Source organism: Rhamphochromis longiceps, linkage group LG18 (genome assembly GCF_057381845.1).
Source record: "Rhamphochromis longiceps isolate RC_006_pf linkage group LG18, R_longiceps_female_GT1.1, whole genome shotgun sequence".
Lineage (NCBI taxonomy): Eukaryota > Metazoa > Chordata > Actinopteri > Cichliformes > Cichlidae > Rhamphochromis > Rhamphochromis longiceps.
Window position 1 is genome coordinate 2,981,681 of NC_140574.1, and position 24,654 is coordinate 3,006,334.

The window sequence follows — 24,654 nt, forward strand, 5'->3', positions numbered from 1 at the left end:
TGAGAAGGACCGAGACTGAATCCATATTTTCCACATCCTTCATCTATTTAACATTTCATTCAATTTAGTTTCATTATTTATCGCACCAAATCACAACAACAGTCGCCTCACGGCACTTTATATTGTAAGATAAAGACTCAGTAACACAACAGCTGGATCCAGTCGTCGGCTCCTGCCCCGCCCACATTTCAGCCATTCAGAACTTTAAACCAGAAAATGAGCAAAGAAACAAAGAAATGAATAAATTAGCTTTATTGTCAGAGTTAAACGTGCACTGTCGCACAAACACGTCTGGTTTGAGGGCCAGATTGAATTGATCCTTCTACATCAGTGTCTCTACAGTAAATCTGAACTCAAAGTCAGAAACACCTTTATAATCAGTTTCAGCCTCATTAAAACAGAAACTGTCTGCAGCAGTTTTCAAAAGACACAGAAATGACTTTAAATCTGAACATGAAGAGTGGAGCCAAAAAACAAAAGCACTACACAACAAACCTTTAAATAATGTTAAAGGATTTTTTTAAACTTTTAATATCAGGATCATTTCTGTGGTTCTGCATTTTAACAGGATGCTAGCTTCAAATTATTTGTCACCAAGTCTTTATTCTGTCCTCAGATCTGATGTTAACATCTGAAGTCCACTGGTGTCTAAAGACTCTGACTATTGGTTTAGACGTTGGATTTATTTATTTCTGAATCTGGCTGAAACCACGTGTTTACTAGCAGTTACAAAGGTAATAACTCAAAGTGATTCTGCAGCACTGCAGGTTTGTGCCGCATTTATCTCGCTTTAGGTCACCGGTTTGTTTTTTCAGCTATGCCCTGATGAACAAAAGCACAAAATCTGGAACCTAAACAGATATTTGTTTCCTCAGGAGCTTGAAGGAGACCGAGCAGAAGATCAAATAGAGATGATGGATGAAAACATCCTGCAGTGATGTAAAATACACCTGAAGGTTAAACATGCACAACCACAGGTATGCGCCTTTAAATCTTTTTCTAGCACAAACTCAAACTCCCAGCATTCTTTGTTTCACCCTCTTTCACTCTCTCTCCTCTATTTCTCTTTGGGCGCCATGTCGTCACCACCCGAAACGTTGCCTTCCTCGTCGTCATCATCGCCGATGATCCCCTTCAGGTAGGAGCGCTTGAATTCCTCGAACACAATCTCCTCCTCCTGCTCACTACAGACAGCAGCAGCGTTTCAGAGAAAGTTAGTGTTTAAAGCAGCACATCAGCCCTACAGTTATCACATCAGGGACACAGAGCAGGATGGGGAAAGCTGGGAAACGAGACAGCACAAACTACAGACTTAGTCTACGTTCACGCTGCCGGTCCTAATGCTCAATTCCGATTTTTTGATTAAATCCAATTATTTTGTCTGGTTTCTTACCCTACAAATAAAATGTGACAGCAAACGCACTCTAGTGTGAACGGTTCACGGCCCTCAAAGCGGCCTGCATGCGCAAAAGAAGAGGTCGTACTCAGTGCGCTCTGTTTACGGAAGTAAAAATGGCGGCTACAGAGTTAGTAGGTGTTGTTGCAGCAGTCTGTCAATTTCTGCACAGTCGTAACCGACAGAATTTTGTCAGATTCATTAGAGAAAGAAGGACACAGAAAAAAAGAGAGCCCGTGCTTTAACAATGGCCTTGTTGGAGCAGTGGCTGCTGCCTCCGTGCAGAGGTATGTATGGAGCCAGCAAACACGCCGCCATGCTTTCTCGTTTGTCTTCTCCGGGGCTGATAATTGGCGTCTGTCTTGTGTCAGTGATGTAAAAGATGGATTTAATGCAACATGTCCATCAAACAGCAGTCGCTTTCTGAAACATCAGATATGTATCGGATTCAGTGTCACATACGAAAGTGACCCAGATCGGATTTGAAAATATCGGATTTGTGCCGTTCACGCCGTCACACCATGATGGGATATGGGTCGCACAGGGTCAGAAAAGTCGCCTGCAGTGTGAACGTAGCCTGAGACTTCAGCTGAGCATCCACAGAGCAACACTTTGATGTATTTCCCGTTTCTTCTTTGTCACGTTTGGCCTTGTGTTAACCGATGGAGCCCAGGTCCACCTCACAATCGCTGTATGTCAGGTTTGAGGTGGCATCTGACCCACAAACAGCCCACACAACATCTGCTGCAGCTGAACTGACGCAGCCCAGATGTGTCTGACCTCAGACCACATCAGCACGACTCTTAGTAAACCTTTACTGTCTTTACCATCTAGTCACATATACTAGACTGTGTGAAGGAGATTTTTCTCCCGCTTTACGCTGTGACCCATTCATCCACAATAATGAAACATGCTGAGATTCATCCTAAAAAGGAGAAAGAGATGGTTTTTTAGCAGTATGTCATTTTTTCCCAAGTCTTCATCTCTTCAGCACTGAGGGAATCAGAAGAATTAGAAATTATTTCAGGAAAAAAGTTAAAAAGCTTGGAGAACTTGAACATGAAGCGCGTGATTGGCAGTTTCGGTGGGTACAACTTTCTAACCTTCACCTTGTTTTCAGTTTTAAACTTGTCCACATTTTATCACTGGTTTGCTGTGACAATGGAGGGAACTTAAAAAGCATGAACCTGTTTTTTTACATTAACAGTAAAACAAAATACTTTTTAGTGTTTGTTTGGCGTTTTTTGTCCTCCTCCAACCACATACTGTAAAAAGTATTAGATTACTGCCATCCTGACAGAGCTTTAAGGTGGTATTTTCAGTTTCTTCACATGTTCTGCTATGAATAAACCAGAAAACGTGTCAGGGAGGCCACACAGAGCTTCCAACCAGCTGTGTTAGCTTTTTGTTTCCAAGTGTGATGTTACGTCGATGTTGCGTGTCCAAACGAAGCCTGTGCCGAGGCCCATATTGTGCTTCAGAACATCACGTGACCGAAGATAAACGAGGCCCCGTTTGCCTTAAATGACGTGACTGCCTGTGATTGAAAAGATTCTCTCAGAGAGGATGTTCAGTTAGCTGTCTTCGACTAGGAGTCCTCATTATTTTCCATTTTTGTTTCTAATCTGATGAACTTTTTCTTATCTGGGCTTTTCTTCGGTTTTAATCTGCTCTGTCACTCTGGTAATCTGATCGACTGATGTGAAGGAAAAGATGGAAATAAAAAGACTGGATTGACCTCTCAGCCATTTCTCACACTGTGAAGGAAAGAGGACACAAAGACACCGAACACTGAAGAACAAACAAAGGGAAGCTGATACTGCTGATGAGGACAGGAGCTGGCAGAGAGGAAGCCCTTAAAAATGCTGATGAAGAGATAAAGATCCTGAAACTCAATCCTGTCCCTGGATAAAAAGGAACAAAAGCAACATCGGGCACAATAAGCATGACGATGTTCATCCTCAGCTAATCTGCTGCCTCTGACTCGATCGTGTTCACTGCTTCAGTCTCTTCCAACCAACACGGCGCATAATCACTAGAACAATTCAGGGTGTCTTCCACGGGGATAAAATCGTTGTTTATATTCTTTTTAAATTTAACTTTTTTTCAGTTGTTAATATTCTTGCAGTAGGTACTCATGCAAGTGTTTCCAGCAGAGCTATCGACATGTTGTGGATTACGCACCAGTGCTGTGTCGATGGAAAACATGTTTCAAAGTTACACACGACCAGATAAACAGAAATTATTTTGCATATTTACCTCTCCTTCACTGATGGCAGCAATAAAGAAAAAACAAACAAAGAAGTTTGAACAAATTTCTACAAAATGAACACAACTTTGTTTTCTCTGAGCGTCTCTCCTGAACTTCACACGGACCAGTTTCAGATCTGGCCCAACCAAACCTTAAATTTAAACCCTTTGTTATCTGATATCCACCTTAGTCGAATGTTTAATGTTGACATTTAAGACTTGACTAATTTATTTGATCTGTTTTCACTTGAAATCGGTTTACTATGAAAATAAACTGCAGTTCTTTTAAGACCCAACAGAGGGCGTTACCTCCCACTTTGAGAACCACTGAGGATTCAGGAAATCTTTTCCTTTCGTGCTGAGTTACTCACTCTGGAAAATTTCTTTAACTGTTTTTTTTTGCAACTTAATTTCTTTTAATACATATAAAACTGTATATAAGCATATGTGTTATACTGATATAATATTGTCTATATAATGATCTGGTTTGACTTTTGAAGTAAAGAACCTGCAGTGGTACAGATGTGCACAGCTGCTGTAAACATGAGAACATTTGCAGTTTTACCTGCATCTGGTTTGGCGTGCATCAGTTTGAAGGGAACTTCCAGACCGACCTCGCTGCAGAGTAAAAGCAGAAAAAACATTTCTGTCTCATCATTTAATGTCTGATTCATCCTGCAGCAGTTTGCTGAGTGTCTTCAGCTCATGTTGAGCAATACTGCTGATCCTAGAAACTGAACATCGTAGTAACTATCAGTGAAAACAAGGACACATGAACTCACCTCGAGCCCATCATCCTGTGAGCGTGTTGGAGACAAAGATCAGAGCAAATAGAAACACGTTTACATGCAGTGACAGTGCTTTTCATTCCTCTACGCACATTTTTAGGATACTCAGGTCACAGGTTGGCTCAGATTTATCAGAGTAAGATGAAGAAAATTGGAGCTCTTAAGCAGCAGTGAGCACCACAACGAATCAAAGCAAATCAAAGCAAATAGACGATGAGAGCAACACTGGCTCTGCCCACTCATCATCTGCCTGCTTTTTATCTCATCCTCAGAAAGAAATGCAAAACACTTTTCAGGATACTAAAAGAAATGAAGCCACATTTCAAACACATGAAGAGGAGAGACTGACCCTCCAACGATGAGCTTCACCATGACTCTGTACGAGACCATGATCCCCAGAACCTCCTTCAGCACGCCGTCTTTGACACTGAAACGGAAAAAACGATTGAAAGCTTCTTTTTTTTAAATCCTAACTGAGCATCAGCGTTTGGAGCTGACTGACTGCTCACATGCTCGAGGAGGCCAGGTTGGTGTCTTCATGCTTCAGTTTGCCATCCAGAGCGATGCCCCTCCTCTCCCTGTTGTTGGCCAGCAGAGGCAGCATCGTGTAGACTTTCTGCAGCGTCGCTCCAGGAGACACCGAGTCCCTGACAAGAAAGAACAGATAAGCTTTAAAGGAAACACACAAAATAATCAAAAGGTTAAAATATCAGCAAAATTTAATGTTACATTTTTTACAAAATTCTGAGAAGTCCTGTTAATTTACTTTAAAAGATCAGAACTATAAGGTACAATGAACCTGAAGGTGTCTAACAATATGATGAAAAGCACAATAAACAATTTGATCCTTGTTCATTCGAATCGATTCTGATTAAAAGTGGATTGCAATGGTTCAGATCAAACAACTGAAGGAAGCGTCTGTATTTTCTGTCCACTTTGTTCAAATTTATAGATCCTAAAAAGGATAAAAGGATAAAAATAATATTTCAATATCTAATGATTAACCTGCTCGTGTGGAAGTCAGTTTTTCTTTTTGGGAGAAAAAGATAAACTGCACGATACAGGTAAGATGATGAGTTCAGTGTGTCCTGACTTTTACCCAGAATCCTCGATATCCACACATTTGGCATAGCTGTCATTGGAGTACAAAACCACGTTGGCAATCTGGTCAACTGGGAAAGACAAGACACAAAAAGACATGATGTTTAAGACATCAACTCTTATGTGTTTCCACATGAACCTCTGAGAAATAAAATGAGCTCTTAAGTGTCGCGTTTACCGGAGAGGATGATGTTCTTGATGTTCTTGCTGGAGTTGTTTGTGACGCTAACGTGAACTTTGATGGGCTCACCGTGATAGTAAACCTGAAAACAGGACACAGGGTCGGAGGACGTGAGCAGTGTCAGGATTATTCCCTGAAACTGATCAAAAACTAGTTGAAAAGGGAAAAAAAGTCGCAGAAACCAACAATGAAAACCCGCCAAACCCTTCATGTTCGAGTAGCAGAGAAAAACACGCCAAAGCTATGAAGTATCTGATCAACTGAAGCTTCAGACTTTGGACCCACCTCTTTGTCCAAACTGGCCTTGACGTGCAGCGGTTTGTCCGACATGACAAAGTCCCTGGTGGTCTCGACAGAGGGCGCTATCCCCTCGCCCTCCGGAGCGTACTGCACCTTCCTGAGCATCAGCTTCACTGTGCTCCTGTTGTACCAAAGAGGACAAAATCATCCACATTAGATATTGTTCACTTCCAGCTGTGTTCCCGGCTCCTACCGTCCGATCGGACCCGCTGACACTCACCGTTTGCGTACTTTGGCGTCCTGGCTCTCAGCGCTGAACGCCTTAATCTCAAACTCCACAGCACATTGCTGCAGAAGAGGAGAGACGAGAATGCTTCACCAGCCTGCGAGGCATCCGTGTCATCACTGCTGACTCATGAGTTTGAATCTTACCTTTCCGACATCACTGGGTGCTGGCTGCAGGGCCACTGAGCACGGCAGGTTATCGGGGAACTGCAAAGAAGAAAAACAAACGTATGTACTGTATGGAGACTGAGACAGAACCATTCATTTCCTCTTATGTGCCAGCATGTTAACGTCTGTCTGTGATCCATGAACCAGTCACTTGTCCTTAACGGTTACAGTGATGATGTCACCACACTGGGCCTTAACGTTCAGCTCAGGTAGCAGAACGTCAAGCCGTCTCAGTTATTCTTATTCTTTCTGCCACAAAATCTCACCACACACCTGAGATTTGGCAAAAACATGACTTTAACCCAACATGCCTGCACCTGAATGTCTATCTGATTTTCTCCTAAGGCTGTAGTTCCTGTCCATGTTGCACTGTGTGCTTAAAAGGATTTTTTTTGTCTTCATCTCATCCATCTCTGAGTACTTTCCCCTGCTTACTTCAGCAGATTTAAACTCAGGACTTTGGCTGTTTTCAGTTTATTTCTATTTGAAGTTTCTGCCTGTCTGCAGTGCCGCTGAAGTGTCACCTCGAAGAAGAACGGGTATGAGTTGTTTCCCAGCTTGCGCAGGAGCTTGGCCTGGACTCTGGTGTGGATACCCTTCTCGCGGTCCTGCAGGGGCGGGTACACCTGCCGGGTGGCCAGGTACAGCTCCCTGCGGAAGGCGATTCCCATCACATCCATGTCATCTCTGCCGTAGCGGAAGGTGCACGACAGCGTGACAAACACTAGAGGGCAGAAGAGACAAATCAGTTCAAAAATCTGCTTTATATTTATATGACTGGAATCTCTTTGAATCCGAGTTCGAACAGTCAGGTAGGCAGCGATTTCGTTATTTTCATATTTAACCAAAAAACAATGAGAAGCAACTTTTCAAAGACCCGTCAGGCTGAGTATCAGGAAACTGCAGCTAAAATAATGAATCTAAATGTAACTCTTTTAATCCAGTGTGGCTGTGGCCATGGACATAAATGCAAAAGAAACTGTCCAATAAAATGAGCTCTGGTGTTTTGTACAGACCTTTCCTCCCCTGCAGGGCCTCCGGGTCAATGAGGATGACGCCATCTAGTGGTAAAAATTAGATTTTCAATAAAACAAATTTACACTTTCATGTAAAAGGATGATCAAAATATTCAAACAGCAACGTAAAGACATAAACAGATGCAATAAAGTCTCAATTCATATGCTAATATAGCTGGACAATATAGATGCCATTTATTTTAATTTGTGCTGGTTATTTACTTTGATTATTAGTTTGATTTACCAGAAGTCCAGCTGTCATGTTTCTATTCTCAACTTTGAGTTCAGTAAATTACACAGAAAATTCAACTGAACAGAAAAACCCCAAACAAGCCAAAGGCTCTGCAGCATCAGTGCTGGGGTCCGCGCTACATCACAGGCAATGTCGAGGTTTTTCCCCCATTTAAACAACAGACTCACCCAGTGGTTCCACAGAATCAACACGGTCCACAAAGTCTCTTTTCCCCATGTAGACTCCAACCTGAAGGAGGAAAGAAAGTCTTGAAACACCACATCCAGGAAGCATCACCCGCTGATGCTAAACACACCTCAGTTTGTCCAGTTTGTCTGCTCCAATTTGCTTAATGACCGAGGTCTACAATGACCGTGATCTGAGTGCAGACACCTGCAGCTCAGGTGAGACATAGCTCAACTAATAAATCCGAGTCGGCATCACAACAGGTCTGATATCTGATCCTCCTGAAGAACAAACGAATGCAGAAAGTACACGTGGGCTGGTTGGAGGGACTCCCACACACTCGAAAGAAGTTAGAGGCGAGGTCAGAGGAAACATATCAGTCAAGAAACTTTCAGCTGATAATTCTAAAGTGAATTCAGCCTTTCAGCAGAAACTGTGTGATGAGACTGACCAGCTGATGACATATTCATTGTTTCTGTTGTTTTGTTGTTGTTTATTTAGAATAACTGAACAAGAATATTGTTTTAAAAAATGAAAATAATGAAAAAAAATTAGAAAAAAATGTTTACATTAAAAACTCGATAATATTCAGACTGATGTGAAACAGACAAACTGCAAACGCTAAAGCGATGGAAGCATTTTGGTAAATATGAAGTTAACATATAATGAATAATTCATTCTTTGTTATTATTTATTCAGATTCATATCTTTTCTAATAATTCATAAAAGACAAAGCGCTCTCCAGCAGTGTCACACCTGAGCGTTAGCATTTCCGACAGGCATGATGTTTTTGTTATCCAGGTGTTCCCAGCCTGTGGGAGAAGGCCTCATCTTATCTGACAGAGCTCAGCACAGACTGTACTGAGGTCAGTCATGTGCTCGATAAACAGAGCGAAGCCGTCGCTGCAATAAAGCCATCATAAATCAGCTCACGTTGTCGTGTCAACCTTCAGAGGATCAGTGAGCTGAGCTGCTTCACAGAATTAAAGTTACTTTCATTGAAGCGCTGGAGAGAGAGAAGGGCGTCGGAAATGATGTCTTCTATACACAGAAGAGTTATATTTCCACTCCAACCACAGCCTGCTTCTTCACTGGGACATCCTCGTTGTGCTGGTCAGTGTAGTGTGATTACACAGGATATTACTGCTGGTGGTAGAATGCCACTGTGGCAGTTAGATTTAGGCCTGTGCCACAATTTAACCATAAAGCCATGACTACATACAAATGACATCACTTGTCTTTTGTTGCTGATGATTGGTTCCAGGCTTCAGCCAATAAAAAGAATTCTTTGCTCGCCACTTCCATCGCTCACCTCAAAGCTGAGACTTGTTACTATTTATACATTTGAAGTTTTGTTTTAACTGTTTGCTTTGTTAGATTTAAGAATCTCAGCTATTAGGGTTGGGCTTATTGCAACATCGGGGTTTGGATTAATGCCCTGAGGTCGTCACCGGTGACGAGCTTAACACTGACAATACGACACATTCAGACAGGTTTAAGGCTCAGAGAACCTTTGATGATAGATCTCACAGAGAGGCAACAAGGCAACCTTTAAATGATTCAGGTTCACCTCCACCTGTTTCCCAAATTAAAAATCTCTTAACAGAAATTCTATAATGGCAAAAACAAGCGTATGAGACGATTCTGGCTTCTGTAAATGTGTCTCTTTGTCATGTGGCTAAAACAAAAACAAAAGTGTAGATGTACAGAGTTGAAAAGAAAAGGACGAGGAAGAAGCAAAAGAAAAGGAAAAGAAGAAGTCTTGAAAATGAAGCTTTTCATTGATAAATATCAGAGAATGCAGTTTAGTTGTATGGCAACATTTCAGCTGACAGTCATGAATGAAAATGACTGTCAGCTCCTTTCAGTCTGGAAAAACCTTTCAGGAAAACACTCACGGTTCTAATTTTACTGAGAAAACTCAACCAGCTCACCGACTTGTCCTTGCAAACCTTCTTGAAAATCACATTTTTGGGGCTCATCTTGGTTCAGACTGAAGGAGGCTGGTCCGCGGTGCCTGAATGAAAGAAGGGAATAACTTGACTGGCAAAGCGTGCGACATCACAGCAACGTCTAAAAACTCAGAATGTTTGAAAACAAATTCCATATTTTCACCTCCATTCTGTCTGATTCTTGATTTACTCAACAAAGTAACAAAATGTCAAGTTGATGGTGAACTAAAAATCTGTAAAACCTTTTCTTGCCAACCAAATATTGTCTTTGTCCTCCACGTGTGAGCTACAAACACACCTCAGTTATATCTTTCACTAAAAAAAAGCCAGTTTCCATAAAAATCGCCAGTGAGAAACATTTTCACTAATTGAAAATAGAAGTAGTCAGTAGTTCCTGTGACACTGCTAGAAACGTGTAACCAGGAGAGATTTGGACAGGAAGAAAACAGGAAGTCAATCAGGGAGAAATATGAGTCAGTTTGTCACAATGTACATGTGGACTGTAAGTTCATTCAGGTACATATTTATTCTTACACAAGCCCTGCGATAAACACCAGGGTGTACCCCACCTATCACCCTGAACTGAAAGCAGAAGAGGATGGATGGATGGATGCATGGATGGATGGGTGGATGGAATTATATGTACAAAAAGACACATTTTCACTAACGATGTGTTATTTATCTATGTCTTTGTTTGTTTGTCCATCCACACGGATAAACGATTTCTCCTTGCTGATTTAATTACCCTGAGATAACCGAGAGGTTTGATCAGACTTAACTCAGTTAATCCTGTTAAAACCTTCTCAGAAGTCTGTGACCTCGTCTCAGTGAAAGCTACACCTGCAGACATCTTCAAAATCAGTCCAGGGCGACGTGAGGAAGTCTGCATCCACGAAGAAACTTTGTACTTCCAATAATTACAACAACTGAATAAAGAGCACGTGTCAGTGCTACTCATTTGTATTCCAAAATCTGACTGAAATAAGATGATTTTTTTAATGCAAAATAATTTCTCATGACATCAAAACTAATCAGCAAAAAAAACAAAAAAAAACATCCACAATTTGAGAAATCTGTAGTTTCTTCATTCAGTCATAAATGTGTCTGAAGTCCCAGAAATCATTTTTTGCTTAGAAATAAAACATGTCACATGTGTAGCCCAGTTAGTTTTATTTAATTTTAGTTTTATTTATCCTACAATATGAAGAATAAACATTTACTTTTTAAACTCAGGGACAAACTTTTTTTAATTTGAGTCCTGAAAACCATATTTGTCTTAAATTAAGTGACAAAAAACCAAGTGACAAACTTCACCCAAATAATCAGATAAAGTGAGTTTTAATTATGTATTTTATTTATTTCTAAGCTTGAACATGAAACCTTTGATCCTGAACTTTGAAGATAATTGTGTCTATTTTAGTTTATAAAACTGAATAATAAAACAGAGGCAGAAGAACTTTTTTTGTTTTAAGATAAGATAGATAAGATACCTTTTAATAAAGGTATCTTATCTATCTTATCTTATCTTATCTTGTTTTATCTTATCTTATCTATCTTATCCTCAAAATTTCCCCTTGTGGGAAATTTTGAGGATATTAAATAAAGTGTCACGTTTTGTTGTTTTGGTTTGGTCTTTAAAGTTTCTCACAGCAGAGCTCTCTCTGTCTCTCTCTCTGTCTCTGTCTTTGTTGGAATCACAGGCTTTTGCTCCTTTTCAGGGCTCCTGGAGGAAACTTTAGCAGCTCAGTTTAATAACTGTTCCTTTTGTACTGACAGGTTTAATCTGAAAGACCCTCCAGGATCTACAAATGTAAATATAAAACAGGAACACCTTGGATGTGTCAGAGGACTCACCTGTGGTGCGCAGGTGTGCCGAGGCTGGATCAGAGGAGGAGACAGGAGTCTGTCCCCGAGGCTCTATATGTAAATGCCTGCTGTCCTTCACAGCTTCTCTCAGCCAATCAGGTGACCCAGCGGTGAACTTTGACCAGCCCTGAGGACCTCCCTCCCACTTTCTTCACCTACAAACCTCCACGTGCAGACAGATGGACAGACAGACAGAGACAGACTTCAGTGAATGAGCTGACTGAGAGGATTGAAGCTGGTTATCCTCGGTCAGCACAACGAGGCTGGATTAGACCGACAGACGTGACAGAGTGAGGAGGTGCAGGGAACAAAACGTGCTTTCACCCTGTGTTTTACTTCACGTTATCTCTTTTAACCCATTCAGCTGTCATCAGGTTTACACATTTAAGGTGCTGAATTATTTCTGTCAGGGCAAATGTATTTATGCACTTCAGCTCATGCAGTGGAAGGTTTTGAAAGTGATGTAAAATAAGGATGAGCATTAACAAAATAAGTTAATGACTGATAATAAATAATAATCTGTATTATAAGATTTATTATAAACATCCTTTATTAAAAGTGTTAATTGATTACTTTTGGGTTTAATTGTACATATTTGCTTCACTTAAACATTTTTGCTTGATTTTTTTCTGAGTAAAAAAAAAATGCATAGACTGTATCTAAAAGTGGGGCGATCGTGGCTCAAGAGTTGGGAGTTTGCCTTGTAATTGGAAGGTTGTCGGTTTGAGCCCCGGCTCGGACAGTCTCGGTCGTTGTGTCCTTGGGTAAGACACTTCACCCGTTGCCTACTGGTGGTGGTCAGAGGGCCCGGTGGCGCCAGTGTCCGGCAGCCTCGCCTCTGTCAGTGCGCCCCAGGGTGGCTGTGGCTACAATGTAGCTGCCATCACCAGTGTGTGAATGTGTGTGTGAATGGGTGGATGACTGGATATGTAAAGCGCTTTGGGGTCCTTAGGGACTAGTAAAGCGCTATATAAATAAGGGCCATTTACCATTTTAAAAGATGGACTCAGCCAAGGTGTCTCCATTTAGGAGCCTCAGTTTCAGCATCACGGTGGTCAGCATCTTATTTTGTTCACTATTTTTTATACCTACATTTTATTGGAGCTTTTTTAACTCTCAGTGTTCGGACCCAGAAATGACCGATGACATCAGACATATAATAAGCAGACAGTGGTTAACGTTTACATTTAAACAAAGCCAATGCTCCTTTAACCATGTGATTTATGGAGGACAGAAATGAGGCAAAAACCAAAATCTGTGTTTAACACATGGTATAAATCATGCACACAACAACAACAGAACAAGCTTTTTAAAACAGGCCATTCATTTATTTACTTTATCGCTAAACTAATGTGTATAAAGTGCTTTTCAGTTCAAATTCATCAAAGTTCTTCCACTTTTGTAACACTTTTTGTAACACAATCAAATCTGTCTCGCTACGTTTTAGGTTGGGTTTACTTTACACTCCTTCTTCAGAGACAAATTATTATATTTCACAGTCTTTGGTTTTGAGTGTGAAACTAAAAGAAAAAGGGAAACACGTTCAGACTTTTGATAGGGACTGTGTGTGTGTGTGTGTGTGTGTGTGTGTGTGTGTGTGTGTGTGTGTGTGTGTGTGTGTGTGTGTGTGTGTGTGTGTGTGCTGTAATCTCCGGTGTAATAATGATGATGAAAGTGCTGCAGTAATCCACCTGTCTGTTTACCTGCTGACAGGCAGAACAGTGGATTAAAGCTCAGCAGCATCACTCTGCCTATATATAGACCTGTGAACAAACACACACATACACACAGACACACACGCATATACACACTTATTTTTCTTTCATATGCAGATTTCAAATACTTTAGAAGTTTTCCCAGACAAAATATTTCTGTATGCAGTGAGTTATACATAATAATTACATGTATATTGATAATTTAAGCCTCTGGCACAAAGGCTCAGGTCTCAAACTGCTACAAGGAGCTGCGCCACAGAGAAACTCAAAATATTCATGAGACACAATAAAACCAGAAATAGAAAAAAGTACAAACACACATAATCTGAGTCCTCAGGATTCCCTGGATGATTGAACATGCATCATTGTCTAGTGCAGACCTTCCCAAAGTGTGGGGCCCGCCCCCTAGGGGGGGCGCAGAGCCATTGCAGGGGGCGCGGTATAAAAAGGGGGGAGGGGACAAAATGCTTGGACACTAGTGATGGGATTTCCGGCTCTTTTTAGAGATCCAGCTCTTTCGGTTCGGCTCACTAAAAAGAGCCGGCTCTTTTGGCTCCGAACCGGCTCTTCAGGTTGTTTTGTTGCTTTAATTAATTTATTATTAACAATAATATAGAATTACGCACAAAAGGAATTACTAACATAAAAAAAGTGGTTTTATTTATATATGTTTATATATAAATATATGCGGTGGCCCCTAGAGACAAAACACGTACAAACACCAAAACACATTTCTAGCATGAACTGAACTTCCAAAGCAGAGCTACTAGATCACTTAAATTACACAATTGAAAGCATGTGTGTATTGTTTGTGTATTTATACACAAGCACTCATATATATTCAAATAATTTTTAAAAAAAAGTTCATTTACCTGTTACTACCACACACCAAATCCGGTACTTGGTACTTGCTGGCTTGTGTAGCCACAAGATAACAAAAGCTCAACACTGCGCCCAGCATCCTGGAGCACTTCTGTTGTCTTTTGTACGTGTTTTGAGTTTTTATGTGCTTCAGAGTTCGTACGTGATTTGAAGTTTGTATGTGCTTTGTCTCTAGGGGCCACCGTAAATATACTTTTATTTATTCACTCCACATAAAATGTAATAAATAAATCATATAATACAAAAATCAACTATTCACATTTCAACTTTTAACTATTTAAATTTTCAGCTTTTTCCTTTTACAAATTTAAAGTGAAAACAACACAAAACACTGCAAACCACAACACAATTAAATATAAATTATAATATGAAAACTAAAAGAACATGCATATTCTCTGTCATATGGGCCTGCATGAATAAACTTTCTGAATCCTTTATCATCTGCAACCGAAAATAGTTGTGGATGATTACTATACCTTTCTAATGTGACATTGTTGTCCCTGGCTCTCTTTCTCTCTCCCGCTCTGTTCCTGTGCTACTGAGTGTAACTACCGCCCCTCCCCCCTCTGCCCAGCATAAAGCACAAGGCTCGTGTGCAGAGTGAAGCGAAAAAAAGTGCGAGAGAGAGAGGGTGAGAGAAAGAAAAAAAAAACCCACGTGACGGCTCGCGATAAGGAGCCGGCTCGTGTCGTTCACGTCAAAGACCCGGCTCTAAGAGCCATTTCGTTCGCGAACGACCCATCACTATTGGACACTGCTAGCACGGGTGTCCACAGAAACGCAAAGCAGGAGATGAAGCATCGCTGAATATGTTTCCAAACCAACTTCATTCTAAGCCAAAGACCAGAAAATATGGTGAAGCATATCTGCCCTTTGGCTTCACCTGCACAAGTGCCGAGGTAGGTCTCCCTGCAGGATTGGTTTCCCCTGCATCATAGCATTGCTGGGCTGTTCAAATCACGGACAAACAGTATCCCACAGCTGTTTATGTTTTTAAACCCATTTTGCACAGAGTGGCATTATTTGAAAAATGTATTGATAGCAATGTTGAATATTATATAATATTCAACATTATTACACATGAAAAAAAACAACTACAGTAAAATAATGACACTGTGACGCCTCTGCCTTTGTAAATGGAGGGACAGTAACTGCGTGTAAAACCTGCAGACAGTCAGATTAACAGTGTTTTGTCTCTATCTGCTATTCTGCAATTCATCTCATGTAAACAATAACGTGCGCACAGCGTGACATGAAAAAAGGCACATACCTTTGACATTGCGTGACCAACTCTGTATTCCTCGTCCACACGTAAACGCAAAAATGGAGTTTAAAAAATCTCCGTTTTCGGTGATTTCAAAAATACCCGTGTAGGTGCGGACGCAGCGTAAAAGAGTTAGTAGTTTATTTTATTGCTACCTGTAATTTATTGCAGATTACTTGTATTTGCTTAATTGTTTACTAAATGTTTGAGGTGTGAAATAAACCGCGATGGAGCAAAATATGGGTGTGTGTGGTTTGAGAAGGGGGGGGGGGGGGGTGCGAACAATTTTCTTGTAAAACAAAGGGGGGCCTAGCAAAAAAAGATTGGGAACCACTGGTGCAGTGTAACATGTGGCTGGATATAACAAGCTTCACCGTAGCAGTGAAGGTGCAGTTTTTCTATATGATAAATAAATGTTTCTGTAGTAAATGAAAGACGTGTGTGAGCATGATTTAAAATGTGAACAATGTGCAAAATTACAGGAAAGGAGAAAGTTTCACAAAATTAATCCACAAAAAATTCTTGTTGTTTCTTAGTTCAGACCAACGATGAAACAAACAAACTTACACAGACGATGATAAAAAAAAACGGGAACTTTTCTGCCATTTAAATGTTTATTTATGACTTAATTACTTCGGACTATATGGTCATGGTGGAGATCTTTAACAGAAGGAGAAGCTGCAAAACTTTAACAGTACAATCCAAAGTCCAAATTTAATGCACTCCAGGATGTTATTGGCTTAAAAACTGCTGGAGCTGCCATCTTATTAGTGTCCATAGACACTTCATTACAGGCAACCTCATTAACAATGTCTGCTTTAATAAACACGTTTGGCTTCAACATTAGGACTTCATTAAGCAGCTGGTGGAAAAGCTCCATGTAACACTGCTGCAAGCATCATTTAACTCAAACAGTAATATACAATTTTAAACTAATTGCACCTTTAACTGCATGTCCTTTTGTTTTCTGGAGGATTGTTTACTTTCAAATGATTAAAATCACATTTAAGAAGCACAAAATGCAAATTCAGCAACAAAAGAGATGAGAAAGCAATGAAAAAAGAACACAAACAGAAGCAAAACTAGTACAGAAAGCATCTCATGAAAATGACAACTGGTTTAGATTAATTGCATTTTTACAGTTTTCTCTGTGTTTTTATAATTACTGGTGAATTTACTGACAAATCAGAGGATTTTCAGGAAGTCCGTTTATAGAGGTGAGATGTACCTGTCAGGATTCATATCTGAATACTTTAAAATACCAAATAAATATACAGTACATGAATGTTTGTATAGAAAAGCCACATCCATGCAGAAGATTTGGATTCAATATGAGTATTGTGGTTAAAAAATAGCACAACACCTCAATTTCTTATGTAATACAAACTTTATTCCGATAAAAACAAACTGCACACAGGGTTTCCAGAATCACAAACAGTTATATCGATCAATATAATCTGTAAATCTTTGTGATTTCTTTAAGATTTAAGATTTTCTTTCAAACACAAGTTAGAAAAAATGACAGAAAAACACAGAACGCCGGTCTGAGTATCAGGTGTATACAGACAGTGCTGCATGATTGTGTTGTTATGACATTGTGGGGACCACAAAGTTTGCATTTAGACGTAAGCTTTGGCATCTGGTTCTGATTTGGCTGTGGGCGTGTACACCTTCTGTGGTGCATTTCCATAATAACCGCTGCAAAACAAGAAATACAAAGTCAGACAGATTCTCAAAGCAGCAACATCCCCAGACTGGAACAACTGAAAATGTCAAGAGTTCAACAATAAAAAGTAACGAGTGCGTGTTTACCTTTTCTTCACCGACGCTCTCTTACACGCCGAGCAGAGAAAAGCTCCGCCCAGCATGGCCAGACAGGCTCCAGCCCATCCCATGTAGAGGCCGGTGCCGAGCTCGAACCTGGAAATGACGTGACAATTATTAACAGACAGAAATCAGCTTAAACTTAAGTTTCAGGCAGAAAATGCTCAGATTTACTTGTTTTACTTACATTTAAAATGCAAAAAAGATCAAATATAACAAAATAAAATCAGATTAAATTAACATTTAAAGCATGTCATATTAGTTTATAGCATCAAAAACAAATTTATTAATGGAGGAATTAAAAATAGTTATCATTAAAAGGACTCAGCTGTCCCTTAATGGCAATCATCTTTTCTTTTTAACTCTGGTATTTCTCATGAGATCAAAATTCAGCATCTGTGTGGTGAACGTACTTCATTCCACCGTAGAACGGATCGTTGAAGTCATTAACCACTCTGGCTGCGTACCAGGAAGCAGCTACCAGGCAGCAAAGACCTGCAGACACAAGCACAAAGTATTACAGCCTCACTTCCTTTCTTTCTTAGTCTCTTTCCACCACCTGTGAGTGCACTCACAGCATCGCATCACCAGTTCTTACTAAAAAATGTTTCTGTTTCACTTTACTTTTGTTTCGTTTCCACCACACAGCATGTATATAGTTTGTACTTTCAATGTCTTTTTATTATTTTTATACCTCTGACTCAACACTTCCTACAAATATAACATTCAATAAACACTCAGTTTACCTCTTTTAAATTTGAGTTTGATGAGTGTTTTATTGTAGGCTCTTCACTTTGCCATATGGAAGACTGTAAGGTGACAGTTCCTACGTTTAATTGGTGTTATATAAAAAAAACACAAACGTGAATCAATAAACTTTAACTACACAAGAGAGGAAAAAGAGGAAGGCGCTTGGCTTTAATCCTGGGAGAGAACCAAGCATGAAAAGATCATCTCATGCTGCAAAAAACATTTGTGGTTTAAGCCTACACGGGGATCGTATGAGGGCCTCCACGTGTCTGTGTTACTCACTCCTTTTTATTTTGGTCCTTTTCTTAATGCATTATCTAATAAATAGCACGGTGCACTTAGTTATACTGACAGGTCTTCCAAAAAGTCTGTGCTCCAATTTTACTGAGTAAAACTCTAGGATCTAACTTGTGTATTATTCAGCACTAATCTGCAAATATCTGCTTAGTTGGAGAACAACATGGAGAGAAATGCTCCAGGTTTGCAGACTGTACAAACACGTCATGTCAGTTTTGCTCATGCAGAAGTTTGTAATCATTTCTTTGATATATCTGTAAATTCATTCAGTAAACAAATGAAGAAACTTCACTGAAATAAAAGAAAGGAAGAAGAGCAAAAAACTTGCAGAGCTTCCAACTTCCAGCATCTGTAATACATCAATATATAACAATCCACAATAACTCTGTTGTGGAGCTTGGAAAGAAAAGCGTCTGGACTTAAACAGGCCCAGACGCTTTTCCTTCCAAGCTCCTTAGACAATCTACAACAACACTGAATGCAAAAATATCCAAATATCTAAAACTTATGATAGTATTTTGTAGTAAATTTCTACTGAGTGTCTTAATAATAGAAAATCAATTAACCTTTTCTTGACTTTCCCTTCAGACAAAGTTTTCTGTGTTAGTGTTTGTAGCATGTGAAGTGACAGAGATGGACCATCACACTCACCGGCCAGGATGCTCAGGATTCCTCCAATGGTGGCGATCTTGGCCTTGGATTGTTCAGTGGTTGAGCCAATCTTGATGCACTTGAGTCCAAGCAGAGCGACAATCATGGAGCCGAGGCCGAACAGCAGACAGATGATCATCAGGGCACGACAGGCCTGTACATGGACTGCAGACACAGAAAGAAGTCATTAATTATTGTTTACATACTTACTCGGGGTTTATGGGTAATTCTGTAATTCACATAGAAACAGAGCCTCTGCAGCCCTGTTCATGGAAAACACACCCAGCAATTTACAAATAGATGATCAGTTTTGCTTAAACACAAAGAAACTGAGCGCTTGATGGGAACTCTTTGATTTTCAGTGACAGGTTTGTCCTTTGAGTTCTTTCTGTTCATCCCCCTGTTTTTACCTATTGTACTGTGTGACAAAACCTGATCTAGACTCGTTGGAATCAATAAATAATTTATTCTGAAACCTGTTTTTTTGTTTTATTTTATATGTGAACATAGTTTTCATGCAAAACAAAGTGAGGTGAGCTGTAATGAAACTTTAAATGTCAAAAAGAACCAAAAATACTCCAGCCGGTGACATAAATCCCAGTAAAACCAGTCCTAACTTCCCTTGACTCTTTATTTTAAATGTAATATAAAACAAACAGGGAAATAACTACCTGTGCAAAGGTAAATATATATATATATATATATAAATATATAACCACCTGTTACTGTAAAACTCATTTATATGTTTACATCTTTATTAAACGTTTATTAAAAATACACAAAAGCTAAACTGTTTAAGGAAAAGGAGGAACTGGCTGTAACATTAGGTGTGTATTTGTGTGTTTTACAGCTGCTGCAGTCATTTATTAACCAGATGACCTCTGCTGATCATTAGAAACAACTACCACACCTCTTTATGAGCTTCAGGGAATTTCAGGAGCAATGGTAGGTAAGCTGGTAGGAGTCATACCGAGTAATGATGATGATGAGTTTGGTTTCAACAGCCACTTAAACTCAGACAGGTATATAAATATATGTCACTAAACACCTTTATAACACCAGTTATATGGACAAGCTTTCTAAAGACGTTCAAAACTCTCAAAAATTGTAACTTTGAATCTTTTATACTGGAGTATTTCATTAGAGCCTCAATTGCAGGAGGAAACCTGGCGTCTCTTTACATCTTTATCACTATGTAGGAAAAAGTGTCGAGAGGTTTGATGAGTTTTAAAAATACAAAAAACCATCAAAAATAAGCCCCCAGTCTGCTTTTATAGATAAACCTGCTGAACCCACATTAAAGTCCAAGTAAAGTAAAGAATGAAGAAACATACTGAGCTGTTTGTTTGGGGTTTTTATCCTTCTTCTCAGAGAAGTTTCTTTGTTTCTGCCCATTTTGCTTTCAACAGAGAAAACTCAAAATGGCGTCCAAAAACTATCCTTGTATAACAATTACTGAGAAAAAGTCAACCTAACACAATCCAATAATAACCTTTATTGATCAAGCTAAGATTTTTCTGAAGACTTGGCAACTTTATAACAAACATTTTAATAAGTATCTATTTTCATTTTTACTTTAGGCGGGAAACACCGTCAGCAACCTTTGGACGACAAATTCTGAAATGCTGCCACGCGACATGCTGGCCTATTTTCTAAACAGCCAGTATGACAAGGTTTCAAAGAGCTTTACAAAGATACGACACCTTTATAGCTTTATGAGAGATGGAAACTAAACTGTTTGTCTGGTGGGGCCTAAAAGCTCTGACCACATCCTGTTTCCTGGGTCACGATTGGTCAACAGTTTAACAAGTTTTTTTATTCTGTTTGCTCAGTCATCTCCTGTTCTGCTTTTCATAGACACTAATGCTGCTTTTAAAGCAAAATATAATGATGTCATAAAATAACATTATTTTGTTATCAGGTTTGATCAGAGTGTCTGACATCAACTCTCAGCTTGAGATAAGTAACAGGAGGACTTGAGTGTCTGGTCTTACCGGGGAGGGCCAGCATCGATTCAAAGTCCCGGCATTCAGCGATTCCCGCGCTGTTCTCAGCACAGGCGTGCCACAAGTTTTCAAACTGCCTCTGAGAGATGATCACGCTGCCGGACACGGTGGAAACCTTCCAGTAGTCGTTAACCAGCGCCGCACCGTTAACCAGCCAGCTGATTATGCACATGATGAACCCGACCGCTTCCACTGCCGTCGACATGATTACAGATGTTTCCACAAAAATTACTTAAAAAAAACCACAGCAACTCTCCCCAAAAAATCCAGCGACCACAAATAGCCTAACAACAGCAACGTTCACAAGAACATTAACAGGGAGTAACTCTGTGTCCTCTAAGCTGAAGCCTTCAGGTAGTCAGGAACAGACTGGAGGTGGTGGAGGCTCTGGTGTCGCTCTTTCAGTTATGTCCTGTTAATCTGACATCTGGTGCTCCAGCACAGGGACTTTACTCTAACAGGGGCCATAAACTGCAGGGCCACTCCTTCTGTTTCCCCCTGACCACACACCAATCGATGACAATGATAGATAATGTAGTCGAGTCTTCAGCCACACCTGAGTCACAATGATCCACAGGTTTTTATTATTTTGAGAGGGTTTGTGTTCTGCAGAGGACACTGGGTATTCTTACTTGGGTCCTGGAGCTTTCGATTATTTTCTTTTTCTTTAAAATGCAAAAAGTTGTGGATGAGTTGCGGCGACGTTGCACAGCTTACAATATTGGAGGTTATTTTATTAGCAGATCACATGTAGGGTAATCTGGTTCTTTACAAGCATATTTTAAAATTAATTGATAAACTGCTGCTGTGAGCGTGCCACAGGAAATAGAAATGTAGAAATGATCCAGCATTTTGTACTTTCAGTTTGCTCATCTGGATGTCAGTTTGTTTTTTAATGAGTTTTGTTTTGATGCTTTATTAGTAACACAAGTTTTACAAGATAAAATATATCAGTAAATATCCTATTTGTGAATTTTGAGGTATCTCAGAGGAGACATTTGCTAATGTTAAATGACAGGAAACATTCAGCATCATCATGCTAGAAAAGCTCAGCCGCAGATCAGTAATGGAGCCACAGGCTAAATGTGCCAACCTCACATTAGCACCTTCAGAAGATTTCTGGCACAGGAAGGTTTCTCACTAAATCCAAATACTCTACAGAAAAACACAAAAACACACCTCTGGGTTGGTCAACAAAAATATTCCAGTGCTGGAGTTGTTTTCATTATGCAAGCGAGTGATACTGATACTGACATTTCTATGGGAGAGGGCGTTTACTGCATACAATACATAATCGTTATAATTACATTTATAATTATATAAATATATATTATATAAGATGAATGGTTGTTAGTTATGGCTTACATACATGTCATAAATTTAAAACTATTTTTTATACTTAAATTTATTTTTATTTATTTAAATAATTGCTGAATAATTTTTTCACCCCTTTTTCAGCCTCGACTAACAGATTCAGTGTTCATATTATCAGTAATCACAGATCTGTGTCCAATTTAAAATTCCTGTCAAAGAATTTCAATAAAGAAGTGAAATAAAGAAAGTGAGACTGAGTGAAGTCAGTTATCGAGCAGCTGTTATTGCTTTGAAACCGAGTTCCCCACATGCCTGCTCAACATCACCTCCACCAGTTGTTTTACTGTGTGGCTCTGACCTAACCTGTGCTGGAGGGAAGTGAAACTACGCCACTTCATCTGTTCTAAAAATCCTTCACCACACTGAACCCTAAACTGAAGTTCATTCTTCACATACTTCATCAGTAAAGCAGGTGCTCTCTGGTTTCTGGACGATGAGAACAGGAGAGGAACAGAAACGTCCAAATAAAGAAGTCCTGGTTGCACTGCTGAGTCAGCTAAACAAGAGAAGTGTACCAGTGTCGCCTGCCATGCCTACTAATGACATAATCTTCACTGAAACCATCGTGAGCCACCAGAAATATTATTCTGTATATTTCTTTAACATTTAATTTGCTAATCTTCCTGATTAAACATATTTTGTAACATAACTACATGAGAAAGCAATAGAAACATACTTGATGCAATTAGCTTTGAAAGGTTTGTGTGTGAGTCATACGTGCTGATTTCAGGCTGCAGACGGCAGGTTAGCAGGTTGTATGAGATGCTCGAGGTTTTATAGTTTTATGGTTGACAACAGTTAATATTTGATCGTCATGAGAGTCCAAAGTCTGACTTTTATGGTCTTTGTATCACCAGAGAGAAAAGAGACTGGCAAAAACAAACAGGTAAATCACGAACATGGTGCACAACATTTAACATAAGGGAAAAAACTGTTACACACCCAGATACACACATTGAATGTCCTTATTTTTAAATGAACAATAACATTTACAGAAGTTGCATTTACAGTTAAATGGACATCTATGCAAAACCACTCCTGCTGTGAAGAAGCAGGTCAGCTTATCAGTTCTTCAGTTTGTAAAGCTCTTATTCATCTCCTTTTTCTGCCCTTCCTTGGCCATGATGCTCTATATCTCAACTCGTCACACAGTGTACAAAAAGTTAATCACATTTTAATGCGTTTCATGCACGAGAACCATTTTTCAACATGCACTGAAGCCGCTCAGCACGTCGAAGACACGCCATGAGACAACAGCCTGTGATACAGTTTCAGACAACTAATTACATCACATCAGGTCTAACTGCAAATGCACAACATCACAGGGATAAAGTCCAATCCAAACTACAACCACGGGACAGTTATTAAAATGAATGTATGAGAGGAGCGCCCGACTGTACATTCAGCCTTAATCATTAATTATTAATTAGTAGTTTTAAACACTTATAACGGTATTTTGAAAAGAATGAATAAGTCACAACAAAGTCACCATATTATTTTTTTTTAAAGGCCTTTGAAGAAAATTAAATTGGTGTGATTTAGAAATATGATCACTCGACAATAAAACAAAGCTCGTATGACTCGTGACCTACATTTGCAGTGCTTTTGCTCCTTCCTGCCTGTGGGTGGTGCTGTTCATCCAGTTCTTTGTTTTAAGTTATCCGAGCTCTAAGCTGCAGTCACCAAATCCAAACAGACGATTCTGTGAGCAAATGTTTTGGCTCTGAAAGAACAAGATGAGCAGCTGTGTAAATATTGCAGATGTCTTCTTTAAAACCCTGCAGGGCTGTGAAGCATCTTCATTTGTGCTTTTTGTTTTTTGCTTTGGCTTCAGCATTTGTTTCTTCTTCAGTCACCTTTCCTCACTCATCATGTGGTTGTACACCTCTCTGCATTCAATCAGTAGTTATTATTCATCTCTGGCTTTCTACTGCAGCATGTCTTTTGTCCCGCCTTCCTCCCCTCTCCCCCAACCAGTTGCAGCAGATGGCCGCCCCTCCCTGAGCCTGGTGCTGCTGGAGGTCTTGTTTTGGGGGGGTTGAGTAGTTTTTCATGTACACAGCTTTTACTTGGTTCATATTTGTCACACAGATTTGAATATTAGACAATGATACCTCGAGTAAATCAAAGTACAGCATTTCCAGAGATATCCAGACCTACTTGGCCCTTTGTCGCCACCGTTGTGTTGCCACTATCCCTCATTAGCTCCTGTGTGTATTTAAAGGCTTCA

The 24,654-nt window shown here is 39.8% G+C and overlaps 2 protein-coding genes across 6 annotated transcripts; both read right to left on the reverse strand.

Moving 5' to 3' along the window:
* Window positions 1-96: 96 nt before the first annotated feature.
* On the reverse strand, window positions 97-11,739 carry saga (S-antigen; retina and pineal gland (arrestin) a). 5 transcript variants are annotated; one of them, XM_085388932.1, is made up of 15 exons: window positions 11,650-11,737; window positions 9,778-9,860; window positions 7,846-7,906; window positions 7,426-7,470; window positions 6,934-7,133; window positions 6,389-6,448; window positions 6,237-6,304; window positions 6,002-6,137; window positions 5,714-5,798; window positions 5,534-5,606; window positions 4,944-5,081; window positions 4,784-4,861; window positions 4,429-4,443; window positions 4,212-4,264; window positions 98-1,184 (listed from the first exon to the last, which is right to left on the reverse strand). In XM_085388932.1, the coding sequence occupies exons 2-15, from the start codon at window positions 9,823-9,825 to the stop codon at window positions 1,135-1,137; spliced, it is 1,110 nt and encodes a 369-aa protein (XP_085245058.1). In that variant the 5' UTR covers window positions 9,826-9,860; window positions 11,650-11,737; the 3' UTR covers window positions 98-1,134. The 5 variants fall into 5 exon arrangements, with proteins under 5 accessions (XP_085245059.1, XP_085245058.1, XP_085245056.1 ...); XM_085388930.1 differs by having other exon boundaries at window positions 98-1,180; window positions 4,198-4,264; XM_085388934.1 differs by lacking the exon at window positions 98-1,184 and adding an exon at window positions 2,838-3,665 and having other exon boundaries at window positions 11,650-11,736.
* A 4,395-nt stretch (window positions 11,740-16,134) lies between these two features.
* cldn15la (claudin 15-like a) lies at window positions 16,135-21,486 on the reverse strand. The gene is made up of 5 exons (XM_085388991.1): window positions 21,039-21,486; window positions 19,045-19,209; window positions 17,760-17,841; window positions 17,335-17,442; window positions 16,135-17,220 (listed from the first exon to the last, which is right to left on the reverse strand). Exons 1-5 carry the CDS (start codon window positions 21,253-21,255, stop codon window positions 17,142-17,144), a joined length of 651 nt encoding a protein of 216 aa, XP_085245117.1. The 5' UTR covers window positions 21,256-21,486; the 3' UTR covers window positions 16,135-17,141.
* Between the last annotated feature and the right edge of the window lie 3,168 nt (window positions 21,487-24,654).